This window comes from Artemia franciscana, chromosome 15 (genome assembly GCF_032884065.1).
Source record: "Artemia franciscana chromosome 15, ASM3288406v1, whole genome shotgun sequence".
In the NCBI taxonomy this organism is placed as follows: Eukaryota; Metazoa; Arthropoda; class Branchiopoda; order Anostraca; family Artemiidae; genus Artemia; species Artemia franciscana.
In genome coordinates, this window is record NC_088877.1 from 17,829,274 (window position 1) to 17,849,589 (window position 20,316).

At 35.0% G+C, this 20,316-nt stretch overlaps 1 protein-coding gene across 4 annotated transcripts in view; it reads left to right on the plus strand.

Moving 5' to 3' along the window:
* LOC136036117 (tachykinin-like peptides receptor 86C) overlaps nucleotides 1-20,316 on the plus strand; it is a 186,594-nt gene that overhangs the window by 121,843 nt on the left and 44,435 nt on the right. For all 4 annotated transcript variants that reach the window (XM_065718133.1, XM_065718134.1, XM_065718135.1 and 1 more), the window contains 2 exons: nucleotides 13,936-14,016; nucleotides 16,148-16,295. In XM_065718133.1, coding sequence (XP_065574205.1) covers nucleotides 13,936-14,016; nucleotides 16,148-16,295 — 229 coding nt within the window. The remainder of the gene's footprint in view (nucleotides 1-13,935; nucleotides 14,017-16,147; nucleotides 16,296-20,316) is intronic.

A 20,316-nucleotide genomic window follows, 5' to 3' on the forward strand; every position in this document is an offset into this window, starting at 1 on the left:
GCGATTTTGTTGAAACTAGTGTGAAAGTCAAGTAAAAAAAGAAAATCCAGGTTCAACACAATCCTCCAGAGCCCCGGGGGCAAGTGTTGTGCTCCGGGGGCATATAAGGTTTTATGTAAGGGATAGTAACTTATATTTCAGAAGTGGCTCATTTGATTGGAAATTGAAAGTTTTAGTTACATTTTTAAGAGTCATCAAAAGTAGTCGGAGGTATCTACCCCCCCCAATAAAAAACAACCATCTTTTCCCTTCCTCTCCCAGGGGGAGCCCTGGGGAAGGTTTGTAACACATGCTCCGGTGGCATATAAGGTTCATATGGAATAGACGGTCAAATAAACTTCGGAGGGGACTCAAATGATTAGGAATTAAAAGTTGTAGGCTAATTCCGTTTTTTCGAGTCAAAATTGATCCGATGGCATCTAGGCTCCCCCTCCTCCCATCAGCCTTAAGGTTATAAAATTCCAATGCTTATTTTTTTTCCAAAGCCACTTCACATGTAAGGAATGTTTGTATAAACTTAAAGGGGCGTGACCCGATTGGAAATCGGAGGTTATAGTGCCCTTTTAATAATTCAAAAGAGATCGACGGACAACTAGCCCCCCGCCCTTTTTCCCCGAATGCATCCGACAAAAATTTTAAGAATAGCTCTAAGATCAGATAGTGAAAACTCCGGTATTGACAAAACCCCTCCAGGGCCCAGGGGCAGGCGATGTAAGATACGCCCTATGGGCGTATATGGTTCTTATTGAAGGGCTGCTTGTATAAACTTTAGAAGGGGCTAGTTTGATTGGAAATTAAAGCTCTAGTTCACTTTTTAAGAGTCAAAGGAGTTTGGCCGGCAACTAGCCCCCTCCACGCTCTTTTGTCCCCAAAGCCATCCGATAAAAAAACTTAAGGTTGCCATTTTGTTAAAAATAGTTCAAACATCAGATAACAAAACTATGGGGTCGACATAGCCCCTAGAGCCCAAGGGCTAGTGTTTTAGGTTATATCCCTGTGGTATACCAGGTTCTTTTTTAAGGGGTTGTCGCACAAACTTCAGAGGTGGTTCATTTTATTGGAAACTGAAATTTTTAGTTACCTTTTTAAGAGTCTAAAGTTTTTAAGAGTTCTAGTTACCTTTGCCTCCCCCCCCCCTCCACACTCCCTCTTTTCCCTAATTGCATCCAATCAATTTGAGATAGATGTTTCCTTTGAAATAGTCTAACGATTAGATAACAAAAACTTCGGGGTTAACATCCCCACAAAACCCGGGTGCAGGGTTGTGACTTTTGCCCCGGGGGTATATAAAGTTTTCTATGGAAGAGGTGGCCTTGTAAACTTCAGAGGGGACTCAAATGATTATAATTGTAAAGTTATAGCTCTCTTCTTAGAGTCAAAAGCAATCCAATGGGAAGTTCCCCCCTCCCTTCCTTTCAACCAGCCCTCTATGCCCTAAATGCGTCCGATCAATTTTTTCGTTGCCATTTTTTCAAAATATACCTTTTAGTTCAAAATAGTTTAAAGATCAAATAACAAAATTCCAGAAGTGATCAAAAAGTAATCGGAGGGTATCTACCCCCTCCTACACACACCTTTTCCCCCCAAGCGCATTCACTCAAAATTTGAAACAGACATTTTATTCTAAATCAAACAGTTCGTGGTAACGAACTGTAGTAAGGAGCGATCCGGCTCAATAGTAACCAAAACTCTAAAAATAGAATTTTGATATCAATAGCTACATCAAAAGAATCGCAATTTAATGCTGATTTTAAATATATAAGTTTCATCAAGTTTAGTCTTACCCATCAAAAGGTACGAGCCTGAGAAAATTTGCCTTATTTAGGAAAATAGAGGGAAACACCCCCTAAAAGTCGTAGGATCTTAACGAAAATGACACCATCAGATTCAGCGTATCAGAGAACCCTACTGTAGAAGTTTCAAGCTCCTATCTATAAAAATGTGGAATTTTGTATTTTTTGCCAGAAGACAAATCACGGGTGCGTGTTTATTTGTTTTTTGTTTTTTTCCCAGGGGTCATCGTATCGACCAAGTGGTCCTAGAATGTCGCAAGAGGGCTCATTCTAACGGAAATGAAAAGTTCTAGTGTCTTTTTTAAGTGACCAAAAAAATTGGAGGGCATCTAGGCCCCCTCCCACGCTCATTTTTTCCCAAAGTCAACGGATCAAAATTTTGAGATAGCCCTTTTGTTCAGCATAGTCGAAAACCATAATAACTATTTCTTTGGGGAAGACTTACTCCCCCACAGTCCCTGGGGGAGGGGCTGCAAGTTACAAACTTCGACCAGTGTTTACATATAATAATGGTTATTGGGAAGTTTACAGATGTTTTCAGGGGGATTTTTTTGGTTTTGGGGGTAGGGTTGAGGGAGGGGGCCATGTGGGAGAATCTTTCCTTGGAGAAATATGTCATGGGGGAAGAAAAATTCAATGAAAAGGGCGCAGGCCGCAGGACGAATCTGGTCACGTTAGAAAAAAACGTCAAATTCAGAGCTTAATATGCAATGCTGGGTGTTCCGAGCGTCTCTATTATGAAGTATGATTTGAAAATAACACAACTATACGAGCGATAAAACATATATACCACAAACATAACTCAACTAACGAAAGAACTGCTAAGAGATAACACAACTATAAAGTGAAAACAGGTGAAAACTAACCGGAAAATAAACGAACTAAGAGGTGGAAGGGGCCCAGAGAAAAAATATAATCCTTTTCCAATTTTGAGCCTAACTTCCGCAAAGGAGTAATAATGTCAGAAGCCCCGAAATACCGAATTATTTTCTTTTCAAACGTTCGTGGTAACGAACTGTAGTAAGGAGCGACCCGGCTGAACAGTAAACGAAACTCTAAAAAACGGAATTTTGATGCTAAAATATACATCAAAAGAATAACATTTTTATACTGAATTTAAATATATAAGTTTCATCAAATTTAGTCTTTCTCATCAAAAGTTACGAGCCTGAGAAAATTTGCCTTATTTTAGAAAATAGGGGGAAACACCCCCTAAAAGTCACAGAATCTTAACGAAAATTATACCATGGTGTTCGGCGTATCAGAGAACCCTGTAGTAAAATTTTCAAGCTCCTATCTACAAAAATGTGGAATTTCGTATTTTTTGCCAGAAGACAAATCACGGGTGCGTGTTATTTAGTTTGTTTTTGTTTTTGTTTTTTTTTTTCTTTTCCCCAGGGGTCATCGTATCGACCAAGTGGTCCTAGAATGTCGCAAGAGGGCTCATTCTAACGGAAATGAAAAGTTCTAGTGCCCTTTTTGAGTGACCAAAAAATTGGAGGGTACCTAGGCCCCCTCCCACGCTCATTTTTCTCCAAAGTCAACAGATCAAAATTTTGAGATAGCCATTTTGTTCCGCATAGTCAAAAACCATAAAAAATATGTCTTTGGGAATGACTTACTCCCCCAAATTCCCTGGGGGAGGGGCTGCAAGTTACAAACTTCGACCATTGTTTACATATAATAATGGTTATTGGGAAGCGTACAGTCGGTTTCAGGGGATTTTTTTTTGGTTTTGGGTGTGGGGTTGAGGGGAGGGGGCTATGTGGGAGGATCTTTCAATGGAGAAACGTGTCATGGGGGAACAGAAATGCAATGAAAAGGGCGCAGGATTTTCTAAAATTACTATAAAAAAAACAATGAAAAAATAAACATGGAAAAGTTTTTTTTCAATTGAAAGTAAAGAGTAGCATTGAAACTTAAAACGAACAGAGATTATTACGATTTAGTGTAAAGAACGAGGTATTAACGAGGGTACAAACCCTCTCATATATATAATAAAAATTAAAGAATATAAAAGTTTGTTACGTTTGTTACGTTAAGAGCGAGGGATTGCGGAGGGGACAATCCATTTTATATACGGAGTAATTTCTGTTCGTTTTAAGTTTTAATGTCGCTCCTTACTTTCAGTTAAAAAAACTAGTTTTTTTTATGTAATAATACATAGATCGGATAACAAATCTTCGGGGTCAAAATCCCCCCAGAGCCTGTTGCTTATTATGCCCCCGGGAACATATAAGGTTTTAAAGGAAGGAATGGTATTTTACAATTGGGAGGGGGCTCATTCGATTGTAAATTTTAATTTCTAGTGCCCTTTTTAAGAGTCAAATATGATTCAAAACTTACACACACCCTGTTTTCCCCAAATACATTCAATCAAAATTTCAAATAGTCATTTTATTTCAAATAGTCCAACGATCGGACCCCCCCCCCAAAAAAAAAAAAAAAACCTGGAGAAGGGTTATAACTTATGGCCCAGGCGTATATATTGTCTTTATGAAACAGGTAAACTTCAGAGGGGAGTCAAATAACCAGGAATTGAAAGTTCTAGTTCCCTTTTTAAGAGTTAAAAGCCAGAAGATGGAAATTAGCCCCCTTCCCCTACCAATCATCTTTATCCCAAATGCGTCCGATCGAAGTTTGGAGATGCTCATTTAGTCCAAAATAAACTATAAATCATCCAGAACCTAGTGGGCAAGTGTTGTAAATTATGCCCCGGATGTATATACTATTTTATGAAAAGAATTGTATAAACTTTGGAGGAACTAGCTCCCTACCCTCTCTACCCCAAATCTATCTGATTGAATTTTCGAGATAGCAATATTGTTAAAATAAGTGAAAAGATCAGATAGCAAAAACTCCAGAGTCAACACAACCCCCCAGAGTCCGGGGGAAAACATTAAATGTTATGCCCTGTGGGGCATATAAGGTTTTCATGCGAGCGTTTTTAAAATAGTTGGATGGTCAGATAAGCCTGACCCCAACAGCCACTCAATAAACTTATTAACGGTATTTTATTCAAAAACTTAAGGAAGCTGACCTTGATCTTCCTTGCGTGGCATGACCCCTCCCCCCAAAAAAGAAAAATTTATTAACGATATTCTATTCCAAGATTACGGAACTCACCCTAACCCTCTATGACCTGACTCCTCCCAAGAAAACTATTAACGATATCTTATTCCAGATCTTATGGGAGCTAACCCCTGGTCCTTCAAGGCCTGATATCCCCTCCCTCCGAAAAAATATCAATAATAAATCGTGGAAGCTGACCCCTGGCCTCCCTCCATGGCCCTAACCCCCGTCCACCCATAAAAAAAAACTTATTAACGATATTTTATTCCCAAAATCATGGGGATTCAGTTTAATTTTATTAGCTCTTTCCAAAATAGTTTAACGCTAAAAGTATAAGGCCTACAGTGTATTTGGCACTTTATATTACAACATTTTCTTTTGTGCTTATTACAACATTGAAAATTAAATGAAAGTTGCAGTAAAACCAGGCCTGGATTTACTAATAGGCCCACTAGGTCCTGCGACTTTCACTATCCCTGAAGTTTTGGCGATTTCCCCCAAAAATCTTGCAAAAATGAAGCTTTAAATCCGGCCCTGAGTGCAACAAAATCTTTAACTGGTGAGCTTTCAGCAATCATATATCAAATATTCAGTTCGATTTCACAAGTTCTTGCCAAGACTGCTATTATATTTTGGAATAAAAAAATAATAATTGAAATAGGGAATTTTGAAAAACTTGAAACTTCGACAATTAAAAACGAAAGAAAATCTAAAAAACTTTCCTAAAAAGAACTTTATTGAAGAAAATTAGAGACCATATTAAACTTCAGATCAGAAGAAATAGAAACCAACAAAAATTCTAACCCAAAAAGACCAGAAATTACTATTAAAGAATACCTTAAATAAAACCCCAAAACGAACAAAAATTAAATAAACAATCATAGCAAAAACACGTGCAACAGGTTCTAATATAAATGACTCAATAAATCTTTGAACAAGTAAAGCTTAAATGGAATATGCAAATCAAGCTTGAAACTAACAAAATTATTTTGCTATTGAAGTATAAAGAAAATCCAAAACGATCAGAAATCGAAAAAACAATCATAGAAAACAAACACACAATAGGTACTAATATAAATGAACAAATAATCCTTACGACAACTGAAACTTAAATTGAATATGAAAGTTAAGCTTAATACGAAAAAAAAAATCACTGCAAACAAGGGTTTTGTTTTTGCTTCCTTCTCTCTTTGTAGAAGTTTAACACCTACTGCGTCATTGGCAATTTCTTGAAAATTAATTATAAGAAAAAAAAATTCTTTTGTACTTACCATATTGAAAATAAACATAAAACTTACAGTAAAATTAAATTTTGAACCTATGAGCTTTCATCAATTAATATTATTATATATTATATATTTAGTGTAGTTTTATTATTTCTTTCCAATACTGTACAAAACAAATATAACTTCACTACAAACAAGAGTTTGGATACTGCCCCCTTCCCTAACTGTGAAAGTCGAAAGTCTACTGCGTCAGTCACGCTTCAATGAAAGCTAATTATATTACAATTTTTTTTCAGTTAATACAGCACTGAGAATGAAAATAAAAATTATAATGAATAAATCTTGAACTGATAATCTTTCAATCATTAATATCATTATATATCAACAATTTGCTTTGATTTTATTTTTACTTTCCAAGACTATTCAACGAACATACAGTTTTCAGTGAAGTGTCAATGGCGCAGTTGGTTTTAGGCTTTTACAAAGAAAGAAGGAGGCAAAACCCATATTTTTGTTTGTAGTGTTTTTTGCTCGCTTCAAGCTTGATGTGCAAATTTAATTTAAGCGTCAATCTTCTCAAGATTTATTTATTTGCTTATATTAGTATTAATTGTGTCTTTATTTTCTATGATTGTTTATATAATTTCTGTTAGTTCTGAGTTTTACTTATACTTCAATAGCAAAATATTTTTGTTCGTTTTAAGCTTGATTTGCATATACCATTTAAGCTTTACTCACTCAAGCTTTGCAGAGCTCTGTTTGCTTTCTTAACCAATTCTTTAAGAGTCATCGCTGTTATAACAAGTGCTGTATCGTCGGCGAAGGATGTCATAGACGCATCAGAAATACATAACCTCATACTATCGACATACACTAAACACAACAGGGGTTCTAAGACGGATCACTGAGGAACACCAAATGAAACAGAAAAAAACCTAGAAAACTTATCTGGTAAATTTACCCTTAATGACCTACAGTTTAAATACGAACTAAACCAATCCAAACATCTCTCTTGTACACCGAAATTTCTTAGTCTATCCAATAAATTCTGAAATCAACGGTATCAAACGCTTTTTTAAAATCTATAGAAACGCTTATACAATACTCACCCTTTTCTAAAGCTAAATTAAAATTTTCTAAAAGATGTTGTAAACCATGCCAAGTCGGAATTCGGAATTCGAACTGGCCATCATACAATGCATGCAGGTTGTAAAGTGATCATAAAGTCTCCCATGGATAACTTTTTCATAAACTTTCAAAAACAGTGGAAAAAAATAAATAGGCCTCCAGTTTGATGTATCTGTTCGAGTACTCCCCTTATAGAGAGAGATAATCTTTGTTGTTTTCAACAGTTTAGGGAAAAATTTCTTCTCCATTGATAAATGTATTAGGTGCACTAACACAGGAAGAATGTACACCAGAATAGATCGAAAGAGTCTTCAGGTTAACACCATCTATCTCGGCACTATTGGATCCAATCGAGCTGATGATCTTTGTTACTTCAGCTGAATCACAGGGACAATTTCAATTTCCATTCCCTTGCCCTACTCACCAGCAAACCAGTTGTTGTTCACAAGAGCTTGAATATTTTTAGTTTTCCCTTGTATCTTCATTCCAGTATTATTAAAATAATCACCAAACTTTTAAAAACAACTCTTATCTATCCTCTGGAACCCCTCCTTCGATTTTAATTTAGGATTCTTGAGTTCTCCGAGGCCCGCTAACTAGCTTATTGATAACTTTCCAAGTTTTCGGATGGCTCTTTATTTTCCTCGAAAAGTGCCGAGTAATACTGTTTTTTTTTCCCTTCAGTAAGTTCGCAATATTTCAAATCTGTTTAAAATGAGCATTATTTTCTTCCTTTGAAGAACTCAGATAACCTTGAAACGCACGTTCACGCTGTTCAAATAAGTTAACTAACTCTTTATGAGTTAGAATGAAGCATGAGTGTCTTCAGAGGACATGTTTTATCTTATGGAGTAGTTATAATGTTACTAAATTGCAGATAAGCTTCACACGGGTCTTCCTGGTTCAAGACAAATTCAAAAGATGTTGCACTTATTTCTTCTTTTAACATCCGAAAGTTATCAGGCTTAATCTCTCGAATAATTTAATTTTGCTTTTTCTGGCGTGAAACTTGTAAATCTAAATTAAATACTACTTGGAATGATCAGATGCCGAATTCACTACAATATTAAAAATGTCTTTCAGATACACTTTGAAGACACAATCATATTTTCAATCAGGGTAGTAAAATGATTCGTGATCCTAGTAGGTATTAAATAAAAAAAACAAGTTTTTTTAACTGAAAGTAAGGAGCGACATTAAAACTTAAAATGCACAGAAATTACTTCGTATATGAAAGAGGGTGCTTCCTCATAAACGCCCCGCTCTTTACTCTAAAGTTTGACTCTTTCTCTCAATTCTTCTTTTTAAAACAGTAAAAAACATTAGCGTAAAGAGCGGGGCGTTGATGAGGAAGCAGCCTCTTTCATATACGAAGTAATTTTTGTGCGTTTTAAGTTTTAATGTCGCTCCTTACTTTCAGTTAAAAAAACTTGTTTTTTTTTTATCTAATTTCTGAACGTTTTTGAATCAAAGCATGTTTTGATTTTGGCTCTCCGCAGAGGAATAATCAAAACGAAATTTGCATTTTTTTTTTGGCTCAATGGCTTTCTCATAATTTTGATCGAATGATTTTGTGAAAAACAGAGGGGGGGACGAAGCCTAGTTGCCCTCCGATATTTTGGTTAATTAAAAAGGCAACTAGAACTTTTAATTTTTTACGAATCTTTTTATTGGTAAAAGATTTACGTAACTTATAAATTTGCTTAAGTAAAGAACTTTTGTATTCTCATGTTTTTATTACATATATGAGGGGATTCGCCCCATCGTCAGTACCTCGCTCTTTGCACTAAAGCTTAAATTTTATCCCAATTCATTAAGAATGACCCCCTGAATCACAAAAGCCGTAGAATAAGTAGTTGAAATTACTAAAAATACTTTAGCGTAAAGAGCGAGGTATTAGAAGGAGGTGAGCCCCTCATATGGGTAATAATTTCTGTTTGTTTTAAGTTTTATTGCTGTCCCTTACTTCCAGCTGAAAAAGCTTTTTCACATTTATTTTTTAATTGTTTTTTTTTTAATAATGCTAGTAAATCCTGCTCTTCCTTCATGGAAATTTTCTTCTCCCATTACAAATTCTCGAAGGAAAGTTCCCCCAGCATATCCCCCTCTTCTCAACCCCTCCCCCAAACCAAAAAAAATCCTCCTGAAAACGGCTGTATACTTCCCAATAACCATTACTATATGTAAGCACAGGTCAAAGTTTGTAACTTGTTACCCCTCCCACGGGGACTGTGGGGGAGTAAGTCGTCCCCAAAGACATAGTTATAAGGTTTTTCGACTACGCTGAATAAAATGGCTATCTCAGAATTTTGATCCGTTGACTTTGGGAAAATAATTAGCGTGGGAGGGGGCCTAGGTGCCCTCCAATTTTTTTGGTCACTTAAAAAGGGCACTAGAACTTTTCATTTCCGTTAGAATGAGCCTTCTTGCAACATTCTAGGACAACTGGATCGATACGATCACCCCTGGGAAAAAGAAAAAAAAACAAAAAAAAAACAAAAAAACAAATAAACACGCATCCGTGATCTGCCTTCTGGCAAAAAAAAAGCAAAATTCCACATTTTTGTAGATAGAAGCTCGAAACTTCTACAGTAGGATTCTCTGATACGCTGAATCTGATGGTGTGATCAGTATCGTTAAGATTCTATGACTTTTAGGGGGCGTTTCCCCCTATTTTCTAAAATAACGCAAATTTTCTCAGGCTCGTAACTTTTGATGGGTAAGACTAAACTTGATGAAACTTGTATATTTAAAACCAGCATTAAAATGCGATTCTTTTTATGTAGCTATTGGTATCAAAAATCCATGTTTTAGAGTTTTGGTTACTATTGAGCCGGGTCGCTCCTTACTACAGTTCGTTACCACGAACTGTTTGATTGCTACTGTGGGAAACAGATGGGAAACAATGGGAATCTAATGGGACACATTAGAAATCAAAAAATCAAATATCTAAATCAAAACCACCTGTAGATAAAAGATCAAAATTAAAATCACACAGGCATAAAAACTCTTGCTGTGACCTCTGAACCATCATTAGAAGACTTTGGAAACCTTCTGTAGAATCATCATATGACAAACTTGGAGGCTTATAAACTACTGACAGGATAGTTTTCGTCACAACAAGCCTCAAGCCAATCTCGATTTAATTGAACATGTTTCTATTTTACCTTCTCTCCTGACATCAAGATCCTCCCTTGGCATCCATTTAAGTGAAGCACTCACTGTCAAACCGAGTTTGCCCCAGTTCATTGAAGGTCTACTCCTCGCGGTAAGCTGGTAGCCCGGATAATTAATAGACAAGAGAGGACTATTCTAACTAAAAAGCGTGTCACAAAGGGCCATAAAATGGAGATTCCAATATACACTTTGAAAGATATTTTAAATAAAAAATATCTACACCCAAATGACACTAAAAAATATATTGAATGATAAAGTAAACACGGTTCCCTGGGGATTTAATCCTATAGTCAAGTTATTTTGTTAGATAGTTAAGTTGGTTAGTTAGTTAGTTAAGCTAGCTAAGTTAGTTAGATAGTTAAGTTAGTTAAGTAGTTAGGTAGTTAGGTTAGTTAGGTAGTTAAGTTAGTAAGTATGATATGTTAGTTAGATAGTTATGTTACTTAGTTAGTTAATTTAATTAATCAGTTAAGTTAGTTAGGTAGTAGTTAGATAGTTAAGTTAGCAAGGAAGTTATGTTATTTTGCTGGTTAGTTAGTTAATTAGTTAAGTTAATTAGGTAGTTACGCTAGTCAAGTAGTTAGGTAGTAAATTTATTCAACAAGTTAGTTAAGTTGCAAGATATTTAAGTTAGAATGGAAGTTAAGTCAGTTAAGTAGTTAGCTTAGGCTGGTCAAGCAAGTAAGTTTGTTAGGCAGATACGCCGGCTAGCTAGATAAGTTAGATAGCTAGGCTAGCTATGTAGTACTATATCTATTAAAATTTTATGCTAAGTAAATAATAGCGCATATTAAATTATATATTTTAAACCTCCGAATAGTAAATCGCGTAATAAACATCTGCTAGCGCCTCAATTGCCTTTTAGATTATTAATTAGCGAAAACTTGGCTGGTGGTAAAGCCAATTTCACTTTAAAATTTTATGTATGATTTTTTATATTTCGATAAAGTTTAGTTATGTGCTAAAGATCATAAAGAAGGCAAATATAAAGACCCAATTCAAACCATGAACTGTTTAGACTGAAAAATGTGAACAGAATATATAGTTCGTAAGCAATGATAAAGACAATATCGTAGAAGAAGATGACTTAGACCCTAATCGTATGAATTTAGTTATCTTTGACGATTTTCTAACAGTTAAGAATCAGAAAAACATTGAAGATTTATTCATGAGAGGTAGAAAACGAAATGCATCAATAGTATATATTTCAGTTATTTTGATACCCCTAGTGTCACACAATCGAATTGTAATTATTGTATATTTTCTAAAAGTTTAGTCACAGCAAAATTGATAGAATCAGACAAAATCTTGCATCTGATTTAAAAAAAGAAAAATTTCTCCACTATTTTAACGTTGCAACAAAGGATCATAGATTTTTACTTATTGATCTGAAAACAAGTAAAGAATCTCTAAAATTTAAGAAAGAACTTTGACATAACATTATAAAAAAACACTGGCGTGTTTTACATATTACTGACATGTAGCCTACTCTACTAATAACTGAATTAAATTGGTTAATAAATTTATTTGTTTAATAAATGAATAAATTCGAAAGTTCAGGAAATAAATCAGTACAGATAACATTGAAATTAAACTACTCGATGATAATGTAATCGCAATTTACAGGGTAAGCACTTAATTAGTTTAGGTGATACAAAATCAGACAATGATGTTATTACTTTACAAAATGGGAAAATTATTTTAAATGATTTAAATGATATGTAATTAATAATTATAAGCGATTAAGGGTGAAGTTGTTAACCAACAAATTCTTACAAATCGGTATTTAAGTGACGATATTAATAAGTTAACTGAAATTTATCAATCACCTGATAAAATCTTGACTATAGCCGATGGTGAAGGATTATTCGTAAAAAATACTTTAACAGTAACAAAAGAAGATGTAAATGTGGAAAATGGAAGAGTTAGAAATTTTGCAAACCCAGGAAAGGATACAGATGCAGTTAATATTTCTATGTTAAACCATTTTAAACAAGAAATTAATAGAGACCGCAATTTGAAAATTAGCGAAGATATTAGCAAGTATACTAAAATTTATCAACCACCTTACAATGTATTGACTAGAGTTGATGAAAAAGGACTAAGAGTAAAAAATACCTTAAAAGTAACAAAAGAAGATATTAAAGCTGAAAATAGAAGAATTAGAAAAGTTGCAAACCCAAAAATTGGTGAAGATGCAGTTAATCTTTTCAACGTTATTCGCATACTCAAAGGTTTTTATCCGGTTTTCTGAACTTTTAGACAATGTCGAAAATGTTATAATAAATATACTTGAAAAAGATCCAAATGAAGCATTTCAAAAGAGAATGAAAGAAATGTTGAAGTAAAATAAATAATATTAGATTTCTTATTAAATAAATGGCAAGTGCCATTTAATATACTTACACCAAAGGCAAGTGAATAAAACAGAAAAATCTAAGAAAGAAAACAAATGATGTGATATTGATGTTTCGTACAAACACCCAGTCCAAAATAGAGAATTTTTACCGTTTTTAATACCTTTAGCTGTTGCACTTGGAAAAGCTGCTTTAACAAATGGTACTGCAACCTTAGGAACGTGTGCAGGTAAAAAATTTGCTGACAAAATTACTGGTAACTGTGTTGGCTTTAAAATTACCCGGGAAAAGTAATGGAGCTTTAAAATTACCTAGCGCTATACAAAAAGTTGGAGGAGCATTAAGACTTCCAGATACTTGTATTGGAGCCACATTTTCAAGATTCTAGAACGAAATAACAGAAAATGACGTATTTTCAGGCAAAAAAAAACGAGCAACTTTTTTTGAATAGGTCTCAACTTTAAAAAGTTTGGCGAAATCTTACAATTAAATATTTTCTCTAGACCAATCGTCGAAAACCTATTACTATGGAACTCCTATTTCATTGTCTTTATTCATTATTTACTGTAGGTAAAATAAAAAAAAGTTTTTTGACATGAATAATCTGCTAAACATTTCCTTTTAAAGCTTAAAACTATCTTTTCTCTTACTTCTTTTTATTTTGAAAACATTATGACGGTAACTTCCCAAAGGCAGCTTCTCTGAATTAGCTCAAATTACTCAATTGCCTTCCGGAACCTCTAGAATTTATTCGTTCTATTTTTATATAATCCTAATGTTCTGTAATCCTAGTGTTCTGGAACAACTTTAAGGTAAAGACATTACTAGACATATTGAGCATACTCTTATATTTTTACCCTGACAAAACCAAAATAAATAAAAAATAAGCAAAGATAAATTTTTTTTGAAAATATAGGGAAACAAGAAGAAAGAATAGGGAAATAATAAGAATTCCTCATCTGATATTCTCTATCTCCTTTCCTTAAAAAAAGAGCAAAACAAATACATTTGATCCATGTACAGTAGACTTACTAATGGCCCTTAGGAACATGGCAAAATTCAAATGTAATATTTTTATGTATTGCTATCTTTTTTTTTATCTGTTAGCAGTTAACCTTGGTTATTTGTGTTTAAGGTTGTGTTAATGTAAACAATAAATAGTCTTACATATTTACTTTTTAGTTATCAGAATGGGGCAGTCCGTACAATCTGTTTTGTTCATTGGCCAGACGGCCCGTCCGTTTATTCTACTCAGGATTACATGTAAGTTTTTAAACACCCATATCTACGTCTATCCCTTTATTCACATTGGTGCTAAGCCTTTTCCCCCAGAATATTCTCTCTGGAAAATTCCCATTCAGGATCACAAGTAAAATTTTTACAGTATTTTTTTTAGAACATCTGTATGCACATCACTAGTAAAAGCAATTGTACATCTGGAATCCAAATGCTGTCAAGCCATCGCAATCTCTTTTTGGCTATTCTTTGTGGTTGTAGTTGGGATTTTTTACATTGAGGGATAGGGGAGATCTAGCAACAGCCAATAAGAGGCTCAGGGGGCATATTTCTGGTATGTTTAGCAAGAAAATTTTGATTAGTAAGATTGTTTTCTATCCTATTTAGTAACCATGTGTTGCCATGTAGATGTGTTGACATGTTTAATGTCATTATGTAACACCCATGTGTGCGCCGTCATTACCTACCACCCATGTGTGAACCCCCCCTCAGTTACAAGTGAGGATTTTCCTATGGGCCCCTGAATTCCAGCATGTCACGCAAGGTTGTATTATCTTTAATATAAGTAAACATTCCCATATTATGTAAGAACTAAAGAAGTGATGAAGAAAAACGCCTTGAAGAAAAAAATGTCTTTAAAAAACGTTTTGAAATGTCTTGAAAAGTCTTCAAAACGTCTTTAAGAAAAATGTCCTTAAAAAAAGTGTAGAAATGTCTTGAGAATTCTTGAAAAGGTCTTGAAAAAAATGTCTTAAAACATGCCTTGAAATGTCTTGAAAAAAGTCTTGATAAAAAGTCTTAAAAAGCTTCTTGAAATGTCTTAAAACCTCTTGAAAAGACCTTTTAAAAAAAATGTCTTAAAAAAACTTCCCTTCTTGACTAGTGGACTCTAACAAACCCTATTACGTAACACCCCAAACACTATTGTGTAACATTCGAAAGAAACTGTTAGGTAAAACTGAAGGAAACCCTGAAGTAGAGAAGCCCTGAAGGTTTTTTAAAAAGAAAATATTAGGAAAAACCCAAGAAAATTCTGGAGGTAAAGAAACCCTGTTGTTTTTCCCACATTCTTAGATTTTTTTAAGAAAAAGAGGTCAGTGTCTCTTAGAAATCATTCCTTATAACGTAACATACACCTACGTCTCGAAGAAGTTTAATAACACCTGTGTCTTGAGGGGCCATCTTTTAACTTAAGTCATTAAAGGACAAAAGAGGCAGTGGCTATGTGTGTCGTAGAAAGCATTGTGTTGTCACGACTGTTATACTTGTTGTTCATGTAATAAGCGATTAGCATTCTATTATTATTACCTTCCCAACCTAAACAAGACTTAGTAGCTTCCTTACCTAAACAAGACTTAGTAGCTTCCTTATTATTCATGAGCCGTTCTCCCTGTCTATATACCCATCTATCCTGCATGAGCAAATAAAATCTTTATCACCTAGTTTCATACTTTCCACACCTGAAATTTAAAAAAATTTTAATAAGTACAGTCTGAATCATCTAAATTCGTCAGTTAAAATGTCGATACAGTAGTGGTTTTTTAACGACGTCGCATTTCGAGCTGTAATTTTCATATTCTTTAAATCATTGAAATTATTTCAACCTCAGGAAAAGCAATGGTCCCAGAATCAGTGCAGACTGGAGACCAACAAGCGCTATAGGCGATTTACCACTTGACTATAAGAGGTACCAGGGACTTGTGGTTTAGTGGAGGTTTTTCGCAAAAAGGCTGTTTTTAATCTATTTTATAAGGTTGTTAGTAATTTTTATCGGCCATGGTGCCAATGTTTTTTATTATATAGTTTATATTCTCTAAAAACTAAGCAAAACAGAATAAATTTTTATTTTCACAGCTAAAGTTTGATTAAGACCATACAGAATGACCGGCTTAAAAAGTCAAAGCAAAGACAAAGAAAAAAATTCCGACACCCTTATAGAAAAATAAATCCTGCCTCTTATTTTAGATAGTTCTTTTAATTAATCTAATATTAAAAATAGAAGTCTCCTATGAAGCAGTGACAAAATTTGCATTTTCATGAGCTTTTTACAGATTTGAACCATATAGTTTGATGGATACATAAGTAGCCCAAAAGTAGAAGAAAAAACTTAATGAAGCAAAACTGAACAGATATTAACTGTTTTTTTTATTACTTTTAGTTATAACATGGCTTTCTTGGCTGTAGGATATTTACTACCAATGTCCTGGATGAGCGTCGGATATACCAGGATAAGCTACGTTCTTTGGTCAAAGTCTGTTGAAGAAGAAAATGAAAGACATGCAGGATCAACAATGTCAAAAAGAAAGGTAACAAGAGTTTCCATTTAACACCACGAACGTTGATTTAGCTAGTACCTTATTTACTACTCAAACCTGTTGAAAAACATTCTTCTGAGTTTGGCTTTGTTATAAATTTCGTTTGCATTTTAGTTTAGTAATAAATTTTCCTTTAGATCTAGAATTTTATCGTGGGAATAAGGTTATTTCCTCAGCTGGCAAATTTTCGTGTCAAAACTTGGTTTGGAGTAGTCTCTGCTAAATATTATTTCTGGTACAATTTTTAAGAAGTGTTTTCATCAATATGAGTCTAAGGATACCCCTTTCTAAGTTTCCGGTAAGTCTGAATACAGGCCGATTAAATTTACAAGATTCTTTTGAAGTAAAAAATCAACTTAATACTGTAAGCAGTTCCTAATGTATTGCTGATATGCCCTTTTACAACAGGGATGTACTAAATACGTTTTGATTTAGTTCAACATCTCCCTAATTATTCCCTGAAATTCTCATCTTAATGCCCTTACCATCCATAGTAGAAAGTAGCCGAAATTAGCTAAATATTATTTCTAGTACAATTTTTAAGAAGCGTTTTTCATCAATATGGGTCTAAGGATACCTCTTTCTAAGTTTCTGGTAAGTCTGAATACAGGCCGATCAAATTTACAAGATTCTTTTGAAGTAAAAAATCAACTTAATACTGTAAGCGGTTCCTAATGTATTGCTGATATGCCCTTTTACAACAGGGATGTACTAAATATGTTTTGATTTAGTTCAACATCTCCCTAATTATTCCCTGAAATTCTCATCTTAATGCCCTTACCATCCATAGTAGAAAGTAGCAGAAAATAGCTAAATATTATTTCTAGTACAATTTTTAAGAAGCGTTTTTCATCAATATGGGTCGTTCTAAGTTTCTGGTAAGTCTGAATACAGGCCGATCAAATTTGCAAGATTCTTTTGAAGTACAAAATCAACTTAATACTGTAAGCAGTTCCTAATGTATTGCTGATATGCCCTTTTACAACAGGCATGAACTAAATATGTTTTGATTTAGTTCAATATCTCCCTAATTATTCCCTGAAATTCTCACCTTAATGCCCTTACCATCCATAGTAGAAAGTAGTCGATGTAATAGTATAATTTTAGTAACAGATAGTAGTAGTATTATCATAAAGTAATAATAATGTTGCGTACAAATAATATATTTTACTTAGTTCAACATCCCCTGGACTTGCTCTGAAAGTTTCACCAGAATAATCTAAGTCGTTCCTGAAAAACTGCTAATACGCCCTTTTTAAAAATGCATGAACATTTTATGTAAGCCGAATGCACTTAGCCTCAGTTGAATAGTAGTAGTTGCAGTAGTAGTTGTTGTAGCAGTGCCAATAGCGGTAGTAAGCACAGAGAGAGAGAGAGAGAGAGAGAGAGAGAGAGAGAGAGAGAGAGAGAGAGAGAGAGAGAGAGAGAGAGAGAGAGAGAGAGAGAGAGAGAGAGAGAGAGAGAGATAGAGAGATAGAGAGAGAGAGTCTCACTTGTTTTGAGCAGACCTAAAGCCTCTACTCCTATCTTCCTTTAACGATTTAAGTTGAAAGGCAACCCCTGAAGACACAGGTTTTATTTAGCTCCTTCAAAACGTATTTGCATGTTCCGTCATAGTTTTTATGACACACATATCCATGGATTTTATGACAGCCCTATCCCTAGATCCCACGACAGCCACATCACTGGTTTGCACAGCAGCCATATCTCACCATTCCACAACAGCCCTATCCCGTCATCCTGACAACAGCCATGCTTTTAAATGCATCCCTTTCCTGTTACTCCAACAAAAGCCAGCAAGTGCATGTTAAGTGATAGGGAATGTTTATTTTTGTTCCGTTACTTCATAGAGAATGATTTCTAGGAGATATAGGCATAAATTACGTAAGAGGGAGGGTTTACTTTTGTTGTTATATAATAGGGTTTGTTAGAGTCCACTAGTCAAGCAGGGAAGTCATTTAGACATTTTTCTCCAAGAAATTTTTCAAGACGTTTCAAGACATCCCAAGATATTTTTTAAGACATTTCTCTTCAAGACGTTTCAAGACATTTCAAGATGTTTTTAAGAGATTTTTCTCCAAGATACTTCTTCAAGACATTTCAAGACATCCCAAGGCGTGTTCTAAGACAGTTTTTCCTCGAGACATTTTTTTCATGATTTTTTTTTGTTCTGACATAAAAGGGGAATGTTTGTATATGTTAAGGATGATGAATTCATGCGTGACTTGTTTCTTCAGGCCCCTGTGGGGGACCCTCGCTGGTAACTGAGGAGGACTTACACTTGGGTATTACGTAATGACGATACACACATTTTCGATTAGGATTCGAAAGGGCCATTTTCATCCAATGGAACTGCGGCCCAGACAGCTGGACTAGCAATCGATTCTTAGAGAATGATCTAAGTTTGCACAAAATATAGTAAAATGGGGGCACAAGACACGTGACTTAATTCTATGTTTTGTTAATTTTTCCTTGGTATTATTTTCTCTCAATTCCAAGCCTATGACTCTTAATGGCTGTCCCTACACCTAGCATACAGTTCCAAATAGGGATGGAGGCCCTAGCAACCAATACAAGAGGGATAGGGGTTTGTCATAAGAAATAAATTTAAACCAAATTAATTTTTATTTCTGAGAGGTTTTAATGGAAATGCCACATTTCTTTAAGCCATGGCAATGCAAATTCACGCCACAGTGACATTATGAGGCTTACCAACCCCCTGACGAGCAATTCTAGTGGGTCCTCTTTACATGCAATTCCATCGGGGAGCCTAGAAACCAGTTCATTCGCCGGATGGGCGAATTTCAGCACCAGCTCATATCTTGAGAGATTCTATTCTTTTTTTAGGCAAACGGAAAAAGAGTTTGAGAGGAATGCTTAGTTTGTCCAGAATTGAATGTACCGACACGGTAAAAAGTGCTTGATTTGATTATTGACTAGTCATGACGGTATAGGAGTGCTGAAGGACCAAGAGATGTACTAAATGACCAAAAGAGGGCAAAGTGATTGACCAGATTATGGGATGATAATCAGACAATTGATAATCATGCATGACCTTTGGTGTACTGGCTCTCAAATCACTCGTAAATACAACAAAAACCAAGTTGGAAGTTTGTAAGGATCAATAAAATATGTAATAACTAGCTGTTGGGGTGGCGCTTCGCGCCACCCCAACACCTAGTTGGTGGGGGCGCTTCGCGGGCCCCCAAGCCCCCTCCCGCTCGTAAGTCATTACGCGCCATTGTAGTTGTGTCCCTGTGTACCACCTATGAATATAGGTAGATTTATATATGTGTTTTGAACTACATAAAACTTGCGAATATACACCATTCTTGGCTTTCCCATGGTCTCTGCATCTACAAAGCCTTATGTACTTATAATGACGTCATATACAAACGCTCTTTTTACAAACAAACAAACATGCATACACACAACTCGTTTTTATATAGATAGATAGATAGATAGATAGATACAATAAAAATTAACTGCGTAAAACTTGCGAATATACAACATTCTTCGCTGTCCAATTGTCGCTGTATATAAATAGATTGTCAGGTTTACCGACCCTAGAACATGCAACGTACAATTGTCCATGGGAATAAAAATCAGTATTAAGATCTATACCACATTTTTCTAATGATTGACCTTGAGCTTTGTTGATGGTGATTGCAAATGCTAATCGAATTGGGAATAGCAATCTTTTAAATTGAAAAGGCAGATCCGTTGGAATCATAGGAATGCGAGGAATAAGAACAGCCTCACCCTCAAAAGGCCCTGTCAAGATTATGGCCTCTATTACGTTTTCCATGGTTTTTTTTACGGCAAGTCGCGTGCCATTGCAAAGCTTTGGTGGGTTTATGTTACGTAACAATATTATTGGTACACCTATTTTTAGTTGAAGCACGTGTGGTGAAAACCCTGAAAGATCCACAGAATTTAAAAATTCAGATGGATAATTAACCACCTCATTTGGTTCCAAAACTGTGTCGACTGACTTGTAAAGGACTGCCTG